The sequence below is a fragment of the Ochotona curzoniae genome, unplaced genomic scaffold (genome assembly GCF_017591425.1).
Source record: "Ochotona curzoniae isolate NIBS_2020 unplaced genomic scaffold, NIBS_Ocur_1.0 scaffold_2453, whole genome shotgun sequence".
Classification (NCBI taxonomy): domain Eukaryota; kingdom Metazoa; phylum Chordata; class Mammalia; order Lagomorpha; family Ochotonidae; genus Ochotona; species Ochotona curzoniae.
Window position 1 is genome coordinate 31,089,708 of NW_024467094.1, and position 17,470 is coordinate 31,107,177.

Sequence of the window (17,470 nt, forward strand, 5' to 3'; positions counted from 1 at the left end):
CCCACCCAGGTTAGGCAATGCCCCTTCCGGCCCCTTCCCCTAGGAGCTCCTCCCTCTCCATAGTAAACAACAACTCTCACAATCTGCCTCTGAGGACCTAGGACCAGAGATGCTGAGGGAGACAAGCATCTCCTTCCCTCCAGTTAAAAAAAGTTTGTCACTCAGCCTGTTAAATAAATCAATAAATGGAAAAAAGGGAATGTGTGTGCTGTGGGTTAAGCCACTGCTTGTAACGCCTATATCCCATATACCAGATCACTGTTTCAAGTCCTGGCCAATCCGCTTCTGATTAAGCCCCCAGCTAATGCATTTTGGGAAGGCAGCCCACGGTGGTCCAAGTCCTTGGGACCTTGTCACCTGCGTAGCAGACCTGGATGGAGCTCTTGCCTCCTGGCTTCAGCCTGGGACAGACCCTTCCATTGCAGCCATTTGGGGAGTGAACCAGCAGATGGAAGATCTTTTCTCTCTCCACATGTCAGATGAATAATTTCTCTAAATAAAAAGTTTCTTTTCATCTACTTGAAAGGTGTGTGGGGGGATCTGAATGTTCCATGTGCTGTTTTGCTCTCCATATGCCTGCAATAAACCAGACCAGACGTGTATGGAAGAAAATGGTTGGATTTCGAACTTGCACTTGAATATGGGATGTAGGCCCTGCAAGCGGCAGCTTAACGTGCTGCATCACAATGTCCACCCACTCCCTTCCTTCTTGTGCAAGGCCCCTCAACTTCTAGGAAAGAAGGATAGGCCAGCCACAGAAATGGGGGCAGCTCGCCTCCTCTTTGCAGGGGTTCAGGCAGTCCCTGGGAGAGTGGAAGTGGGTCGCCCTTCATCCCTGCAGGGAAGAGTGGGGTGCTTTAGTCCTGTCTCCTCACCCTTCCCCATCTTGTGGGAGTAGTCCCTCCTTCCCCCTCCTCACCCTCTCCCCAGGTGGGAAGGAGATAGCACCTTAGCTGTCCTGAGGACATGGGCAGCAGAAAGCCCTTGTTCTCCTGTCCCTGAGAAGGGGGGAGTATTTGCCCTGCCCCAGAAAAGGGACTGGATTGCCATTTGTGCCCCCAGCAATAGCCCCTGGAGCACGGCCTCTAGGGCCTGGTGTTTACTTTGCTGGTTTGCAATCCTGTGTGCATTGTGGGGAGGGTCAGAGAGGTGTGTGTTTTAGGGGTGGGGGGGGTCAAGGCTGTGTGTGTGTTGGGAGGGTGTTAATGGCTTGTGTGTGTTGGGTGAGAGGGTCCACTTGTTTGGGGAGGATCTAGAGCTGGGAGCGGCCTAGGGCGGGACAGGATTTAGGGCCCTAAGTTGTAAGGGAGGGGGCTGTGTTCAGTTTGCTTTGTTAGTTTGGCAGTTGAGTGTCTCTATTTCCTATCACTCTGGCTGGAGGGAAGAACTAATCTGGTTTTTTTTTTTTCAAAGTCTGGCGAAGGGTTGTGGAATAGGTATTGTAGCTTGGGTTCAAACGTGGACAGTTGAACCCCTTACTGTGTCTTGAAAATCCCTCTGAGAGGCCCATTTCCTCATTTGCAAAGCAGGGATATGAACAGAAGCTGCTCGAAAGAGCTTACAATTAGGCAAGATCATCACTGCGGTACACTCTGGGACCAAGGCCCTCGGCAGATGGGAGCTGGAGAGAACAGGGCAGGGAGGGGGTCCTCTGTTTTTAAAGATTTATTTTTATTATTTTTTTATTGGAAAGGCAGATATACAGAGAGGAGAGACAGAGAGGAAGATCTTCCGTCCGATGATTCACTCCCCAAGTGAGCGCAACAGGCCAATACTATGCCGATCCAAAGCCAGGAGTCTCTTCCGGGTCTCCCACGTGGGTGCAGGGTCCCAAAGCCTTGGGCTGTCCTCGACTGCTTTCCCGGGTCACAGGCAGGGGAGCTGGAAGGGAAGTGGGGCTGCCGGGATAGAACCGACGCCCATATGGGATCCCGGGCGTGCAAGGCGAGGACCTTAACCACTGTGCCACTGCGCCACTGCACCTGGCCCGGTCCTCTGTTTTAAAGGCCTTAATTTCTACAGTCCTGGGAGAGGGACGTTACCTCACCCCGAAGAGGAAACAGGTCTGGGGAAGTGCGGCAGCAGCCGGGGACTGATGGGGGCTGTTTTCCACTGTTCCCATAGGCAGTTTTGCCCTGGGGCTCCTGGTATGCCCAGTCAGGAGAGGGTTTAGTGCCAAGGCCAAGAGGCCCCCTCTCCCCTATTGCTGAGGTTCTGCCCGCTGCCACGGGAGGGGAACAGGGAAGACCCCCAAGCCACGCCCCCTCCTCTGTGTTTTGAATCCTGCAGGCTGAGGGAGAGATAAGAGGCCTGGGCCCTATCAGCATCCAGAGCTGGAAGCTGTGGATACAATCTGTCCACACCTCTCCCGCCCTGCCCGAGGGATGCCCGGCAGGCCCCCTTCCCCCACCTGCAGACAGGCCCTGAGGGAACAGAATGTAAAAGCCACATTCTTAGCCTCCAGTCTGTGTGGTGGAGACAGGGAATCCAGAAGCCATGGTAGAAGAGATTGGAAAGAGCAACCTCAGATTTTCCCATCTAACCATCAGCTGTGTGCACCTAGAGAACAGGCTGTGGCCTGAGGGTTGGGGTGCAGTCTGGCAGGAGATGCAGCCGAGAGGCGAGACTTTTCCTTTGCCACTTCTGTCCCTGTGTAGTCTGTGTGTCCTCTGTCCCTCTCTTCTTTCCACTGTATCCCTGGACAGCCAGAGGGACAGCCCAAGGGAAGGGGATGCTGCCAAGCCCAACCTTTCCTGGGGTCCAAAATGCAGTCAGCCAAGAGACAAAAACCTTGGGAGTTTTCTGTGAAAATGGGTACCTACACCTTGCCATCTCCCAGCATACATCAAGTACAGACCCCCCCCTCAGGCCAGGAATTGGGCATGGACTGGGTGAGGGGACCTGGGGGAGAAAGCCTGTTCTCGGAGGCCTTGCGTCCATTGCATGCCAGCCATGGTTGTCCTTGGAGGCCCTGTTGACTGCACTTTGCAGGGTAGCATCCGAAGAAAGAGGAAGTGGTTGTCTTCTGTCAATCATTTTAGGGTGACGCCCTCCTTCTCTCCCTCCATGGCATAGTGGGGTACAGCCAAGATGGGTCACCCTGGAGACAGACTGGAGGCCACTCAGCTCTGGCTCGGCCAGAAGTAGAGGTTTTTCCTCTACATTTTGTCTTCTGTGCTGCTGGAAACTTCCACCAGCCCAAAGACAATCCCCTGCCTCTTCAAGCCTCGTCAGGTAGCTTCTCCTCGTGGCTTTGGGCAGGTCCACCAGCCTCCCTTTGAATCTGTTTCTTCCTCTTTAAAGTAAGGTTCCTTAATTGTCCTCAGGCATAGTGACCCACTTGCTGGAGGTGGCCCCCATGAGCTCCATGCACCCTTGAAGGGCAGAAGTGGTGAGGGCTGGAGGGAGCTGGGCAAGAGTCTGGGGGAACTGCCACCCTCTCCTGGGACACAGGTTCTAGCAGGTCCCAGACCGCATGCTTGCTATTGTCCCGCTCTTGATGGGTTTGGGAATGGCCGTGGCACAGAGGGACTGATTCAGCCCATACCTGCTGCAGGCTCGCTAAGTACGAAGCCCCAGAGTTTGGGGGGAATGAGGGTGAGTGTTCAGTCCCCAGGCTTGCAGACACAGCCACCAGCAGAAATTCCCTGGCTCCAGCTTCTGGCCAGGGCCTTCATCCCCCCATGACACCGTGTTCCCCCTTGACCTTCCCCATGGCCTTGCCACTGCCCAGAATGGGCATCTGACCCCAGCTCCCCTACTCCAGCTCCAGAAATCCTATCTGTGCCTCCAGGAACATCTTGACTGCTGCCTCATCTCAGAAACCCTCACACAGATGTTTCCCTTCTTCGCTGTTCCCTGCCCCTACCCCACCCCCGCCTTTGGATGCCTGTGACTCCTGATATTTTCTCTTAGAACACTCATCTGTCTTCCACAAAGTTAGTTCTTCCCAGTGCATCATTTAAGGGATCTTTCCTTTATTATAACGGGGGAAGAATCTAGGGTCCCTAGGCACCTGCTGACTGGAAGCACATGCCTCATGTGCCAGGTGCCATGTCACTTGGGGGTGGAGGGGAACAATACACGGGCATGGAAGCCCTTGGCATGCTGCTCATGGTCTCAGCCACTGTCAAGACTCTGCAGGTCTTCCCTTGCTTCAGACCCCCCAGCAGCCAGTAGCTTTGCAGTCTTGGACCCCCTGCTATTGTGTAAGCCACAGGCGAGTCCTCTCCACCACTTCCTTGCCCGCTCCGTTGATCTGCCTTCAGACTATCTTGTGAATCAGCATTCTTCTATTGACTGCTACTACCAGTTTCTTAGAATAAGCCACTCTGCTGTTGTCAGCCCAGCTGCAGGAGCAGCTTCTGGAAAGGGCTCTCAGTGCCCTAACTTGGGCCTTACCTGTCTTCTGCATGGAACCTTTCCATGGTTTCTCCTTGAACTTAGGATGAATTCAAAAGCCTTACTGAGACCTACTAGCCCACCTGCTCTGCTTTAGCCTTCCCTTTGAGCTTGCTTTTGTGTGCCTTCTCCTCTGGAATTTTATGCTCCATTCATTCCAGTCTTCTGTCAGTTCCTTAACTGAACTCAACCAACTTCTGTAACTCCAGGACCTGTGCACAGATTTCTTGGAAAAGGATTTATTTAGGGGCCAGCATTGTGCTGCAGCAAATTAAGTGGCCGTCTTCAGTGCTGGAAACCCATATGGCACTGGTTTATGTCCAGGCTGCATCACCTCTGATCCAGATCCTTGCTAATAGGCCCGGGAGGGCGGCAGATAATGGCCTAAGTGTTTGCACCTCTGTCACCCACTTCGGAGACCTGGATGGAGCTCCAGGAGCCTGGTGTCAGCCTGGCCCAGCCCTGATGGTTGCTACCATTTGGGGAGTGAACCAACAGATGGAAGGTTCTCTCCCTCTCTCTAATTCTACCTTTCAAATAAATAAAGTAAATCTTAGCTCAGTGGATAAATCCTCACCGTGCAATTGCCGGGATCCCACATGGGTGCCAGTTTGTGTCCCAGCTGTTCTACTTCCCATCCAGCTCCCTGCTTGTGGCCTGGGAAAGCAGTTGAGGACGGCTCAAAGCCTTGGGACCCTGCACTTGAGTGGGAGACCCAGAAGAAGCTCCTGGCTTCAGATTGGAGCTCAGCTCTGGTCATTGTGGCCACTTTGGGAGTGAACCAGCGGATGGAAGACCTTTCTGTCTCTCCTCTGTGTAGATCTGCCTTTCTAATAAAAATAAGCAAGTCTTTGTAAAAAAAAATAAATAAATAAGGGGGTAGGGAGAGAGAGAGAGATCAATCTTCTATCGGCTGTTTTGCTCTGCAAATGGCCACAACAGCCAAGACTGGGCAAGGCTGAAGCCAGGAGCCTGGAATTGCATCCTAGCTCCCAAGTGGATGGCAGGGGCCGAGGTACTTCAGCCATTTTCTGTGGCTTTTCCCAGGGCATTAGTAGTAAGCCAGACCAGAAAGTGGAGCAGCTGGGCTCTTTTTTTTTTTTTTTTTCTTAAAAAAGGATTTATTTATTTAGGTGATGGTGGCAGAAGGTGGGAGTGGCAAAAAAGATTAAAAAAAGATTTATTTATTTTTATTGGAATGGCAGATTTACAGAAAGAAGGAGAGACAGAAAGATCCTCTGTCCATTGGCTTACTCCCCAAGTGGCTGCAACAGCTGGAGCTGAGCTTCTTCCCCTGGTCTCCCATGTGGGTGCAGGGTCCCAAGGCCTTGGACCATCCTCCACTGCTTTCCCAGGACACCAGCAGGGAGCAGGTTGGGAAGTGGAACAACCAGGGCATGAACTAGTACCCATATGGGATTCTGGTGTATGCAAGCTGAGGACTTTACCACTGGGCTACTGCGCTGGCCCCACAGCTGGGACTCTTAACCTGCACCCACTATAGGAAGCCAGCATCACAAGCAGTGGCTTAACCCCATATATCACAGTGCTGCCTCCCGCTTGAGCTTGCTTTCATTGGGATGATTTCGCTTTCCAGCTGTGACTCCTCTGTTTCCATTTCTTTAGAACTTTGGTTTTTATTTTTTCTCTGACCTGTTAGCCTGAATGTACGTGAAGTCTCCTTCAGAGCCCACTCTGTGCATGGCACCACTGCCCTCAACTTGCAGTTACCTGTATCTATGATTGCTGCTCCTAAGACGTCGGAGCACAGGCCCCCAGGGGCGTCCCCATGGAAGGCACTCTGAGCATTTTCCTTGAGTGGGCGCAACTTGATGGAAGCATGGCATGGATGGCAGCAAAGCTCAAATAGCCACTCTTTGCCCTCCATGTGCGTGCAGGTTCTCCCCTCTGCTTTGAGAGAACGAAGGCTTAGGATATCCCCTCCTCCCTCTGTGCCCCTCCTTCTAGAGACCTACCCAGCCTGGGCTTGCCTTCCGATAGGATAGACATCTGAGAAGAAGTGGTCAGCTAGAAGGCACCAGCCTCCTTTTTATCTCTCCGGAGGCGGACCGTGCTGAGCGGTGCTGCCAGTGCTTCTCTAGCTGGGAGACACCCTGGGCGGGGCTTTGCGCGCCGGAAGCACGCCGCACGTCAGGAGGAGAGCCCCTTTGCTGTGTGTGTGTACGCGCGCGTGTTCCGGCGGCCGCAGTCCCACATGATATCAGACGTGGACACGAGACGCTTGTCTCACGCCGGCACAGCGCCCAAGCTGCTCAATGTCAGTCCCGGGACTCCCGGCGCACCACGTTCGCGGCATTAACACTTGGCCATGTGCACCCCGGCGCTGCGCCTTCTGCAGCAGGCTCTCTAAATTTCCCGGGGAGCTGGCCCGATCCGGCTGGGTAGGGGGCTTGGCCAGCCAGCCCCCGTGGACGGGCACTGGCGAGCGGGTGCTGTGACGGGCAGTGGTGGGTGGGTCACCAGGAGGTGAGACGCCGCCAGGCGAGTTCAGCGAGAGTTCAGCCGCATTGCATTAGGCAAATGAGGCCAGGGCTGGGTGCGGGGTGTGTTAGGGAGAGGACACCGGGACCACCCCCCTTTTTCCCCGCCCCACTAGCTCCCCAGCCGCAGGCTTCGCCGTTTCGCCGACACGATCAAATCCCGGGGGAGGCAAGCAGCCGGAACTGGGATGCGGGAAGACGCCCACCCCGCTTCCGTCCTTGCCTCCGCCTGCGCCCCCCTCCTCTCCCCACTCGCTGCCTCCATCCCCTCTGGTGCCTTTTTCTCTTCCTCTTTTTTCTCCTCCCCTTCTCAAGCTCTCCCTCATTCGCCTGTCCGCATGTCGGTTTTCGCTTGGTTCGGTGCTTTTTACCGCGGCGGCTGGAGCTGCCAGGCAAGGGTTAAGGCAGGGGCGGCGCCTGGACGAGGCGGGGCGGAGGGAGGGGGCGCGGCGCGCCGGCCGAGCCCCAGAGAGCCGCTGCGGCCCCCGGCTCTGCGGAGGCGGAGCCCTCGGGGTCCCCACCCCCACCCGGAATCCTCGCCTTGGAGAAGCCCGGGAGCCCCGGCCAGCAGGAGGAAGTGTTGGGTGACACCCCCCCTCCCCGCACCGTGCGACGAGCCCGCCCCCAGGGCTGCAGGCTTGGGGAGTCGGGGTGCTCCGTGTGGGACATCGAGACTTGGGGAGACCGGAGCGCCCCTCGAGGTGAAGCCACTGGGTTGCAAGACCTGTGCCGGGCGTTCCCCGGGAGAACCAAGGGACTCACCTCTCCCCCACCCTCCACCGCACGCACAACTTCTGCGCTTTTCACCTGGACTGGCGCACGACGACTGGCGGACTCTGGCGCGGGGACTGCAGGGCAGCGGGCGCCCCCTGCCCAGGTGGCCAGTCGGGGCGAGGGGACGGTGTTGCACCCCTCGCCCCCACCTGCTGTGCCTGGATGGCTCCACTGGCTGAGTGAGCGAGGCAGCGCGCGCTTCTTTCCCACAAGGACCCCTCGTCGTGGGGGACGATGTACGAGAGTGTGGAAGTGGGGGGGCTCACCCCCACCCCTAACCCCTTCCTAGTGGTGGATTTTTATAACCAGAACCGGGCCTGTTTGCTTCCGGAGAAGGGGCTCCCCGCCCCTGGCCCCTACTCCACCCCGCTCCGGACTCCGCTTTGGAATGGCTCAAACCACTGTACGTACCGGCCGTCCCTCTGCCATTGTAGGAAGCGGGGACGAGGGTGGGCAGTGGGCGTTCCCGTGCCTATGTCGGGAGACGTGGGTCCTGGAGTTGTGGGGGCGAGGGTGTCGTGTGTCTGCCCTTCACCTCCCTGTCTGTCTTGCAGCGGGACCCTCGGACCCCCTCCCCCTGCTCCCGTAATCCCGGCAGCTATTTCAGTTATGGACTTTGAGACTTCGCGCTTTTCTCCCACTCATTCCAAGGGACAGGAGAGCCCAGTCCCCAGCCCCCTGTCTGGTTTCTGTCCGCCTGGCCTGGAATCTAGCTGCTTCCCCGCAGGCTGGGGGCTGGGTGAGGGTCCTGCCTTGGGTTTGTCTACTCCTAGGGGGAGGGCCCACTTGCTCAGACCCCACCCCCCGCATAACCCTGGGGGAGAGCCCCCTCCCGGGTGGTGGTGACAGCTGCTGTGCCTGCGTCATCGCAGCGGTGTTGGGGAGCTCTCCCCGTCTGTGGTGTTGACAGTGGGGTGTGGCAGAAAGGAGCAACTTCACCGGACACCCTCTGCCACCCTCACTGTGCAGAGGCCTCGGGGAGGGCTGTTTGGGGTTGTCCTGGGACGACACTTGCTTGGCATCTGGGTGGCTTCTGTCCTATAAATGGTCCAGTGGGAAAAAAATCCTCCCTCTAATCCTAATCCGTTTTTTTTTTCTTTCCCCTCTGGGGGTGAGTTTGTTCCTGTGGGTCTAGGACTGCTCTGAAATAAGGAATTCACCTCCCAGCCCAGCACTGGTGTCCTTTTGTTACCCACCTTTTTGTCTCCACCTGGGGATAGGGCTGGTACTGCACTTCCTAAGAGGGGCACTGAGGAGAGAGCCCTGGCACCCCGAGTCCCCCCCGGGGGGGAGGGACTCTGTGCTCACCCAGGGGCCCTGAGGCCACGGGTGCATCTGGGCCTGTGTTTGCCCTGCTCTGGGGCTGTGGGAGCAGACACGGGGAGAGGTTATTGTAGGGTGCTCAGGTTGCTAACAGCTCTGGGCTCAGCTCTTGCCCAGCTTCTCCCACCCCCCTGCTGGCTAGGGAAGGGAGTAGAGTGACCCTGGGAGATTGAAGAAGGTCAAATGGCAAAGGATTCCTCTTCCCCACCTCTCTCTCCTGGGTTTAGGATGGGACTGGAGGTGTGCTGACCCACTCACCTCTGCCTTCCCTGTGGTCCTGCCTCATGACCTTTACCCCCAGGGCAGAAAAAGCCCACGAAGCTACACAGGGGAGAGTGACTGTCCCTCTGCCGACTTGGGGAAAGGAGCCACAGAAGTGTGTGGGGGGGTATCACACCAGGACCATTCTCTCAGCACTGGAGGGAAGGGTCCACCCCTTCTGTGCTGGCAGGGCTGTCCCTTCCTCTACTGGCTCCATTAGACTGGGTGGAAGCTGGGATCCCAGCCCTGGGGCTGCCTTAGCTGAAGGATGGGGACAGCTCACTTCTTCCTGGCACTGGCCAGAGGGGGAGGAGGAGCAGAACAGGCGAGAACTCCTCCAACCACTGGACATGGGGAAGTGGGGTTTGGGGTAGGGTAGAGCTGGAGACCTGGGCTTCCTGTTCCTGGGTAGGTGCAGGGTGCCCAGGAGGGCCCAAAGCCTGAGCGGGTAGAAAGCTGCTCTGAGGTACTGGAAAAATGCCTATGGAGTTTGTAAGGGCAAGACCAGCCTTACTAGAAGGGACTGCTTGGCGTGGGTGGAGGCCTCTGGTGACTGGCCCTGCCTTGCAGCCCCCTAGCAGAGAATTCTCTACCCCTCCATCCTCCCACCCCCACCCGGACCCCTCCCGCCAAAGTGGGGAGAGAGGACAGAGGCTTGGCTGCTGGGAGGAGACCTCCTAGGTCTTGCAGAGCCCTGGAACCTTGCCTCCCCTTCCCTCAGCACCCCCTCTTGCTGCACGAGAACAGGGGGTGTACAGGATGTGGCTCCCCATCTGTCCCCCACCAGTCTGCAACATTCACGCCTCCGCCCGCTCCCAGACGTCCAAGAATGTGAAGCACGTGGATGCCCGTAGTGGGGGGAGGGGAGAGATGCTTATCAGGCGGCCGCTGGGCCAGGGGCCTGCTTCCGCTGGGGCTACACCCAGGACTGTTGCCCCAGCCCCGCTAACCCACACCCTCTCTCCCTAAGAGGAGGAAGGGCGGTGCTAAGGGCCCGGAGCCCCCATCTCCACCCCAGGGGCTGTGAAGGGAGCTGCGGAGGGGCGGGCGCCAGCTGGATTGGGAGGGGAGTCGCTGGCCTGGGGCCCGGCTGGTTTCCTGCTGATCTCCACCAGGAAATCGGCCCCTTGTGCGAGCCTGCGAACAGCTCTGGGGCGTGGGGAATGGGGGGGGGGGGCCTGCCGCCCAGGAGGGAGGAGCAGAACTCTTGGCTTCCTGGGCCGCGTCCAGCCCTCCATCAGGCTCTGGAACTTGGAGCCTGAGCCCTCTGCAGTGGGCCAGGGCCTGTGGGCAGTGAGGTCAGGGGAAACGCCAGATGGGGGCAGCTCCAGCTTTAGCTCGGTGCAGGAGAGGTGAGAGGCCTGCCTGGAGCATCACCACCCCCGACTCCCGCCACACACACACTTGTGCCTTGGTCCTGCCGCTGGTCGCCCCAGGCTGCTGGCTGGAGGCTGAGGCCCCCAGTTCTGGGTTCAAAGGGCAAAGCCAGAAATATTAGAGCTGGGTTACCTGGGACACAGGTGGGGTACATTCTCAAATTGGGGTGTTTCAGTCAGTGGCGCCGTCCCTGGGCCAAATGTTACCCCTGAATTGGGGTCATCTCTGCCAAGAACCATTTTCAAAAGCAGTTTTCTTCCAGTTGCACACACACCCTCAGGACTTTGCCTGGGCTCCCAAAGTGTGGGAGCCTCCGCTCTGGCCCCAGTGCCTCCCTCCTCCCGACAGGGACCTGCCTCCTTTTCCAGCCTGGCTTACTTTAGGGGTGGGGCCTTGGGCAGAGGTGGGGCCAGGGCAAAGGGTGGATGAGGTGGGGAGGGAGGTCAGGGCCTGCTTCCTCTTGTTGGAATGCTGACCAGGCTTCTGGGCCATGCTCCCCCATTACCCTCTTGTCCTTGGAACCCCCCCACACACACGCACACCAGTCTGGCTTGTCTATTGTTACTGCTTTTTTACGTCTTGGAAAAAGTTAGCACAACAAAGAGCTGCTTTGTGGCTCACCCCTCTGCCTCCCCCATACCCCCCAACCCCTGTCCACTTGCCCCCTCGTCCTCAAGCCTCCCTGCCTGTCTGATTTGCTCATCTGGCCTGGGGAGAGTGAAGTGGGGGGGCGGATCAGGGCAGCTGGGTGTTGGGTGAAGGGCAGAGGTTAGGGAGATCAGGGCTGAGTTTGTGGGAGCAGCAGTGGTGGTGGTGGGCACCCACTATCTCTTGGCAGGAAAAGGGGATATGGGACCCCAGCAGAGCTTTTAACTTAGGCTGACCAGACAAGGGATGCCAGGACTGCCAGAGCTGGGAGCTGGGTGCTCTGAGGGACATGTCTGCAGAATGTTTGGCCCAGCAGCTGTGCACAGGGGTGTGGAGGCGGCCCATCAGAGTCGCATCCTTGCCCATCCTTGGTCTTGGATAGGTAGATGTGGCAAGGGCCCCTGGAGATGGCTGGATGGTTCTCATCTAGCACACTGCACCACTGACCCCAACCGAGCCCTGGTCTGCCCGGGATGGCATGGCACCAGGCCCTGGGGAGCTATTGGTCAGTGGGGACAACTCCTGCTGGCTGGGTCACCCCTCCTGGCTGTCCTCTGGGAGGGGAGAGGGTGGTTACCCGGATGTAGTGTTGAAGCCAGACAGACAGACCATTGATGGGAACAGACCCCCTTTGTCACACAGCCTCCCCTAAGCCAGGGACACTTGGAGCAATCAGCTTCTGGGACCCCTGATAACTGTGTCTTCAGGTGGTCTTGCTACCTCTTGGAGAAGTCCCCACTGGCTGGGTCCGAGCCTTCCTGATTCTGCTTTGCACACCCTCCTGGGTGCTAGGGCAGCCTGGGGGATTGTTTGAGTGGAGGAGGGGTTCTGGCTGCTGGCAGAGGGGTGGAGGGCGGAAGCAGAGGGGGTGAGGGAGTAGCTGGCTTTGAATATCCTGTTGACCCCCATTTCCTCTGCCCCTAGCTTGTGTCGTCTTCCCTCCCTCCTCATCCAGCCTTAACTCCTTCCTAACTTGGGGGGTGTATGACCCCCTCCCACCACCCCTTGGCATAGCATGGGCGCGCGCGCGCGCACACACACACACACACACACACACACACAGTCTGATGGTTCATGATCTCCCAGCTTTCTGGGTTGGAGATGAAGTCCTGTGTGTATAGACAGGAGTGATGGGTGCAGGGGCCTTTCCTGAGCAGGACACAAGGGCTTGCACCCCCCAACCACCCCCTCCCCTCTTCTCTCTGCAGCCATCGAGACCCAGAGTAGCAGCTCGGAGGAGATCGTGCCCAGCCCCCCCTCCCCACCTCCCCTTCCCCGCATCTACAAGCCGTGCTTTGTCTGCCAGGACAAATCCTCAGGCTACCACTATGGGGTCAGCGCCTGCGAGGGCTGCAAGGTGAGATGGGGAAGCCTTGGGAAGGGCCCTCTAAGAGATGTGATCCGTGGGGTGTCCTCGCCACCAAATGCCAGGAGTATCTGGCTGAGGGCAGCGACTGTCCCTGAAAGCACTCCTGCTTCTTTGTGGACATGGGCCTTGGAGAGAGGGGGTGCCAGCAACAGAACACCCCCCAGAGACGAGCAGCCCCATCCCACCACTACCACCCCAAGAACCAAAGGTCCTCTCCTGCTTCAGCTTCTTCCCCTGGCTCTACGCTTCAGCTGGCAGGGCGTGCTCTGCTCTGCCACCGCTGCCCAGGTTGCCATGGTGAGCTGGCTGCAGACCGGCTCTTGGCTGGGGACCCAGGAGGCCTGCCCCCGGCGGCCCTGCCTGAACCTCACCATGGCGGCCTGGCAGGCGGCAGGCGGGAGCGGGCACCCTGCCCTGGCCTTGCCTTCAGGTACTGCGGCTCTGGGCTCCCCCAGCGTCTGCATTTTGCCACCCTGGGTCGGGCTCCAGCCCTCCCAGCAGCTCTGAGTCCAGATCTTCCTCTTCCTCCTTTCTAGCAACAGAACCTCACTACTGGTTTCTAGATACAGTTTGGGGCTCTGGGCTGTCCTGCAGCCTAGGGAAGCTCCCCTTGCCCCTGCCCCTGTTCCAGGTATGGGGCACAGGTTAGGGGTACAGGCATAGGCCCTGGCTCGTTCTGCCTGGTGTGTGGAGCCTCTGCCCAGCCCAAGGCCTCCCCAGAGTGCTTGGTGCCCATCTGGCTGGCTGGTGACTGTACGTCATGCTGCCTGGCTCCCAAGGTGCCTTGGCCCTGGTCAGCCTGCACCGGGCCTCTCTGCTTCCTGCATTCTGAATGCCAGTTGTACGTTCCAGGGTCTCACCTCTCCCAGCTGGTCCCCCCATGTATTCCCATTCCTGCAGCCCACGGCCCTTGTCCCTCGAGGGGAAGAGGCAGGTGTGTGCAGGTGGAGGCTGGTAGAAGACTGCCACCCCATAGCATTGAGGCAGGGACCAGACTTCTCAGGGCGGGGTGAGGGAGGGGTGGCTTAGCTCCCCCAGCACCAGGTGGGTACTGGGAAACAGGCTGGAAGAACAGCTACTGACCTGGCCCGCTTCCCCTAGCTGAGCCTCTGGGCCGGGCGCTGCGTGCCCTGGGTGTCGGTGACTTGGCTAACCCCTCATCTCCCACCCCTGCCCAGGGCTTCTTCCGCCGCAGTATCCAGAAGAACATGGTGTACACGTGTCACCGTGACAAGAACTGCATCATCAACAAGGTGACCCGGAACCGCTGCCAGTACTGCCGGCTGCAGAAGTGCTTCGAAGTGGGCATGTCCAAGGAATGTGAGTGGTGTGGGGATAGAGACCAGGCTGGTCCAGCTGGGACCCTTGGTGTCCACGCAGGCCGGGCGAGTTGGGCTGTGTGGCCATGTGTGCACATGTGTTGTCTGGGCATGCATGTGTGTGTGCCTGCAGGGACCTGAATCCCTGAGTGTAAGCGGGCCTCACTGGCTGCATATGCGTGTGCAGGCTGACAGGAGAGTCCAGTGTGTGTGTAACTGCTCCCGTTTGCACATTGGGCTGTTGGTACGTGTGTGTACCCGTGTGTTGTTTTCTTTCAGAGTCCCTTCCTAGCCTGAAGTCCCAGAGGTGCTGGCTCAGTGTCTGAGGATACATGGGTTATGGGGGCCAGGAGTGGGGTGGGGAGGGCCTGGGATCTGGTTAAGCTGGCGATCTGGAATTTGAAGAAGGCTGCATTGGGACCTCTTAGGTCCCCCAGGAATGGGGCTTTCTGGTTTGCGCTCAGCTGAGGCCTGAGGGAGGGAGGGAGGAGGAAGGGCTGGACAGGGAGACCCTCTTGTGTTGAAGCATGGGTGTTGCCTTGGTGACCAGTGATTGATGATGTCAGAGATAAATGACGCTGACAGACGCCTCCTTGTCTGCGTGGCCGTTGCCATGGAGCCCGAGCCTTGGGGGATGAAGAAGGGGGAGGGGTCTGCAGGACCCCCTAGCCCTTTGTGGGGAGGGTAGTGCAGGAGGAAGTGGGGTGGGGGCATGAGGGAGCAGAAGTGGTTTCTGACTCACATAGAAGTGGAACATCCTGCAGCATCCCGCTTCCTCCTGCCACCGGAGACCAGGGTGCCTTGTCCCGTACCCCAGAAGCGGTGGCTTGCTGATGCCCAGTGGGTGACAACTTGGGACCCTTTTCTTGAGGGCCTTCACCTCCTCCTCCCTCTGCTGCCACCTCTCCACTCCCTTCATCACAGAAGGACCAGGGTGGGGACCCTTCTCCCTCCCCCCCAGCAACCCCCCTTTTCTCTCCCTCCTCCCCTTCTCCCGGCTGGCTGCTCTCTGCCCCGGAGCTGAGCAGCTGCCATTTCAATAGAATTAAAGCTTCCGAATGATAAACGTCTTGTCACAGCTGCAATTTTCTCTTCCCAAATTATCCCCCCACTCTCCCTCTCCCTCTGCCTCCTCTCCCCTGCACTTTATTGAATTTGCAGAATCGACATGAGTGATCTCCAAATTATGCCAGCACCCCCTCCCCCACCCCCCTCCCCGTGCCCCTGCACCCCCCCAACTCCCCCCTTCTTCCCGTGGCAGCCGCCGCCACCACTGGCCCTGTGAGTGATTGTGTGTCTGGGATAATCGGCTGGTAACGACCCCATCGCTTCTTTAAAGCCGAGTGGTGTGTGCGGCTCAGCGCCCCTGGTGATTTGTCAGCTCCCCGGCTAATGGGCCCAGGGACTCTCCTGCCCTGTGCCCCAACTCTCAGCTTGGGGAGCCCCATTCCCTGCCTGCCCAAGGGACTTCTCCTAGTGCGTCCCAGGCATCCCCCAGGGCTCCAGAAGGCAGGAGCAGGGTCCTGCGTGGGGTACACCTTTCCAGGTTTGTTGGGGGGACAGCTCAGGCCGCTGGGACAGGGCTGTGTGTGTGGGTCAGCTGGGTGTGCGGGGCTGGAATGTGTGCTGATGCTCACCTGGCTGTGTGCATGGTGTGTCTGTGATATGCTTGTGTGTGTGTGTGTGTGTGTGTGTGTGTGTGGACGGCCACGGTGACCTCCTTCGATGGAAGAAGAGTTGGGGCTGGGGCCGGGCCGCTGCCACAGCTGTCCTCCAGCCTGGCCCCTGTCCCCACCCCCCCATCCACAGCTGTGCGGAACGACCGGAACAAGAAAAAGAAGGAGGTGCCCAAGCCCGAGTGCTCTGAGAGCTACACGCTGACGCCCGAGGTCGGGGAGCTCATCGAGAAGGTGCGCAAAGCGCACCAGGAGACCTTCCCCGCCCTCTGCCAGCTGGGCAAGTACACTACGGTACGGCCTGCCCCCGGGTCCTCGAGCGGGCTGGCCCGCGGGGGCTGCGGCCGTGGGCAGTGCGGCAAGGAGGACCTCACTCTTCCCCTTCCCCCAGAACAACAGCTCAGAACAACGTGTCTCTCTGGACATTGACCTCTGGGACAAGTTCAGTGAACTCTCCACCAAGTGCATCATTAAGACCGTGGAGTTCGCCAAGCAGCTGCCCGGCTTCACCACCCTCACCATCGCCGACCAGATCACGCTCCTCAAGGCGGCCTGCCTGGACATCCTGGTGAGGGGCAGAGCCTGGACCCCCAGTCCCCCCAGCTGCTCCTGGCCCTGCTGTCCACCTGTGCCTGGGGGTACATAGCCTCTGCCAGGCATCATCTCCCAGCCTGAGGGGTCCTGGAGGAGGAGCACCAAGCAGTTTGTGCAGGAGGGAGTTCCTGAATGAAGAGCAGGAGGTGGACGGCCTGCTGCCGGGAGGCCTGCCTGCTGCGGTGGGGAGGGATTAGAAGAAGCTGCTGTGTGCTCTGCTTGGCCTGGAAGGTCTGGTGGGGTGGGAGTGTGTGCTTCTGCAGGAGCCTGCCCGCCCCTGCCCGCATCTCCCGCCCCGCTCATCCCTGCGCTCTAGAAGCAGTAATGGTTAAGCAGGTGCTCGGGTACACGTGTGTGTTCAGGTGGGCCTGGGAACTGGAGCCTGAGACCCGCCACAGACCCTACCTCCTGGAAACCCCAGGGTCCCTACAGCCTCCCCACACGGAGGCCACACTGCCCAGGGCGCCCGCCACTCTCACGTGTGACTGTTCACGACCACATGAATTAGCACCAAACTTAGTTCCTAGGTCGTGTTGAGCACGCGGTAGGTAGGTGCTGCCTGGCCACACGTGGCTGTCACAGTGGAGGATTCCTTTGGGAATCTGGAGAGCCTGGGCCTGGAGAGCCGAATGAGGCCCGTGTCCCTAAACCTGTGTGTCTTCTGTCCTCAGATCCTGCGGATCTGCACGCGGTACACGCCTGAGCAGGACACCATGACCTTCTCAGACGGGCTGACCCTGAACCGGACCCAGATGCACAACGCTGGCTTCGGACCCCTCACCGACTTGGTCTTTGCCTTCGCTAACCAGCTGCTGCCCCTGGAGATGGACGATGCCGAGACCGGGCTGCTCAGTGCCATCTGCCTTATCTGTGGAGGTGGGCAGGGTGGGCGCTGAAGGGCCAGGCCCAGGGGCGGGGTGGGGTGGGGTGCAGGCAGGCTCTGCAGCCCTGGGAAGGCTCAGCTATCATGCACTCAAGGACCCCCAAGGCCCAGAGGGGCAGGGTCCAGGTGCTTCCTGGAAGCCCCCCTGCTGGTGGGTTTTGGGAGTGAGGGCTGGAGGTCTGGGCACCCAGCTTTCCAGCCTGGCTGGCCCTGTGACCTTGAGCTGGTTGCCAAACTTGTCCCATCTCGGCCTCTGTTTCAATAAAATGCGGGCAGTGCTGGCCTCCTTGGAATTGATGGGAAGATGAAATGGGGGGCAGAGGAGATGGTGAACAAGGGTGCCC

General features: G+C 58.8%; 1 protein-coding gene and 1 long non-coding RNA gene across 6 annotated transcripts in view; both read left to right on the forward strand.

The window, feature by feature from the left end:
* RARA (retinoic acid receptor alpha) overlaps positions 1 to 17,470 on the forward strand; it is a 42,159-nt gene that overhangs the window by 22,553 nt on the left and 2,136 nt on the right. For 3 of the 5 annotated variants that reach the window (XM_041001440.1, XM_041001439.1, XM_041001442.1), the window contains exons 3-7: positions 12,494 to 12,642; positions 13,833 to 13,974; positions 15,783 to 15,943; positions 16,041 to 16,217; positions 16,915 to 17,119. In XM_041001440.1, coding sequence (XP_040857374.1) covers positions 12,494 to 12,642; positions 13,833 to 13,974; positions 15,783 to 15,943; positions 16,041 to 16,217; positions 16,915 to 17,119 — 834 coding nt within the window. Of the gene's footprint in view, positions 1 to 7,402; positions 8,080 to 12,493; positions 12,643 to 13,832; positions 13,975 to 15,782; positions 15,944 to 16,040; positions 16,218 to 16,914; positions 17,120 to 17,470 lie in introns of those variants that run through there. The other 2 variants (XM_041001443.1, XM_041001444.1) reach the window with 2 other exon arrangements.
* Positions 12,657 to 13,832, forward strand: LOC121170341. Its single transcript, XR_005885948.1, has 2 exons — positions 12,657 to 13,401; positions 13,434 to 13,832. It is a non-coding gene; the product is annotated as an uncharacterized LOC121170341 (long non-coding RNA).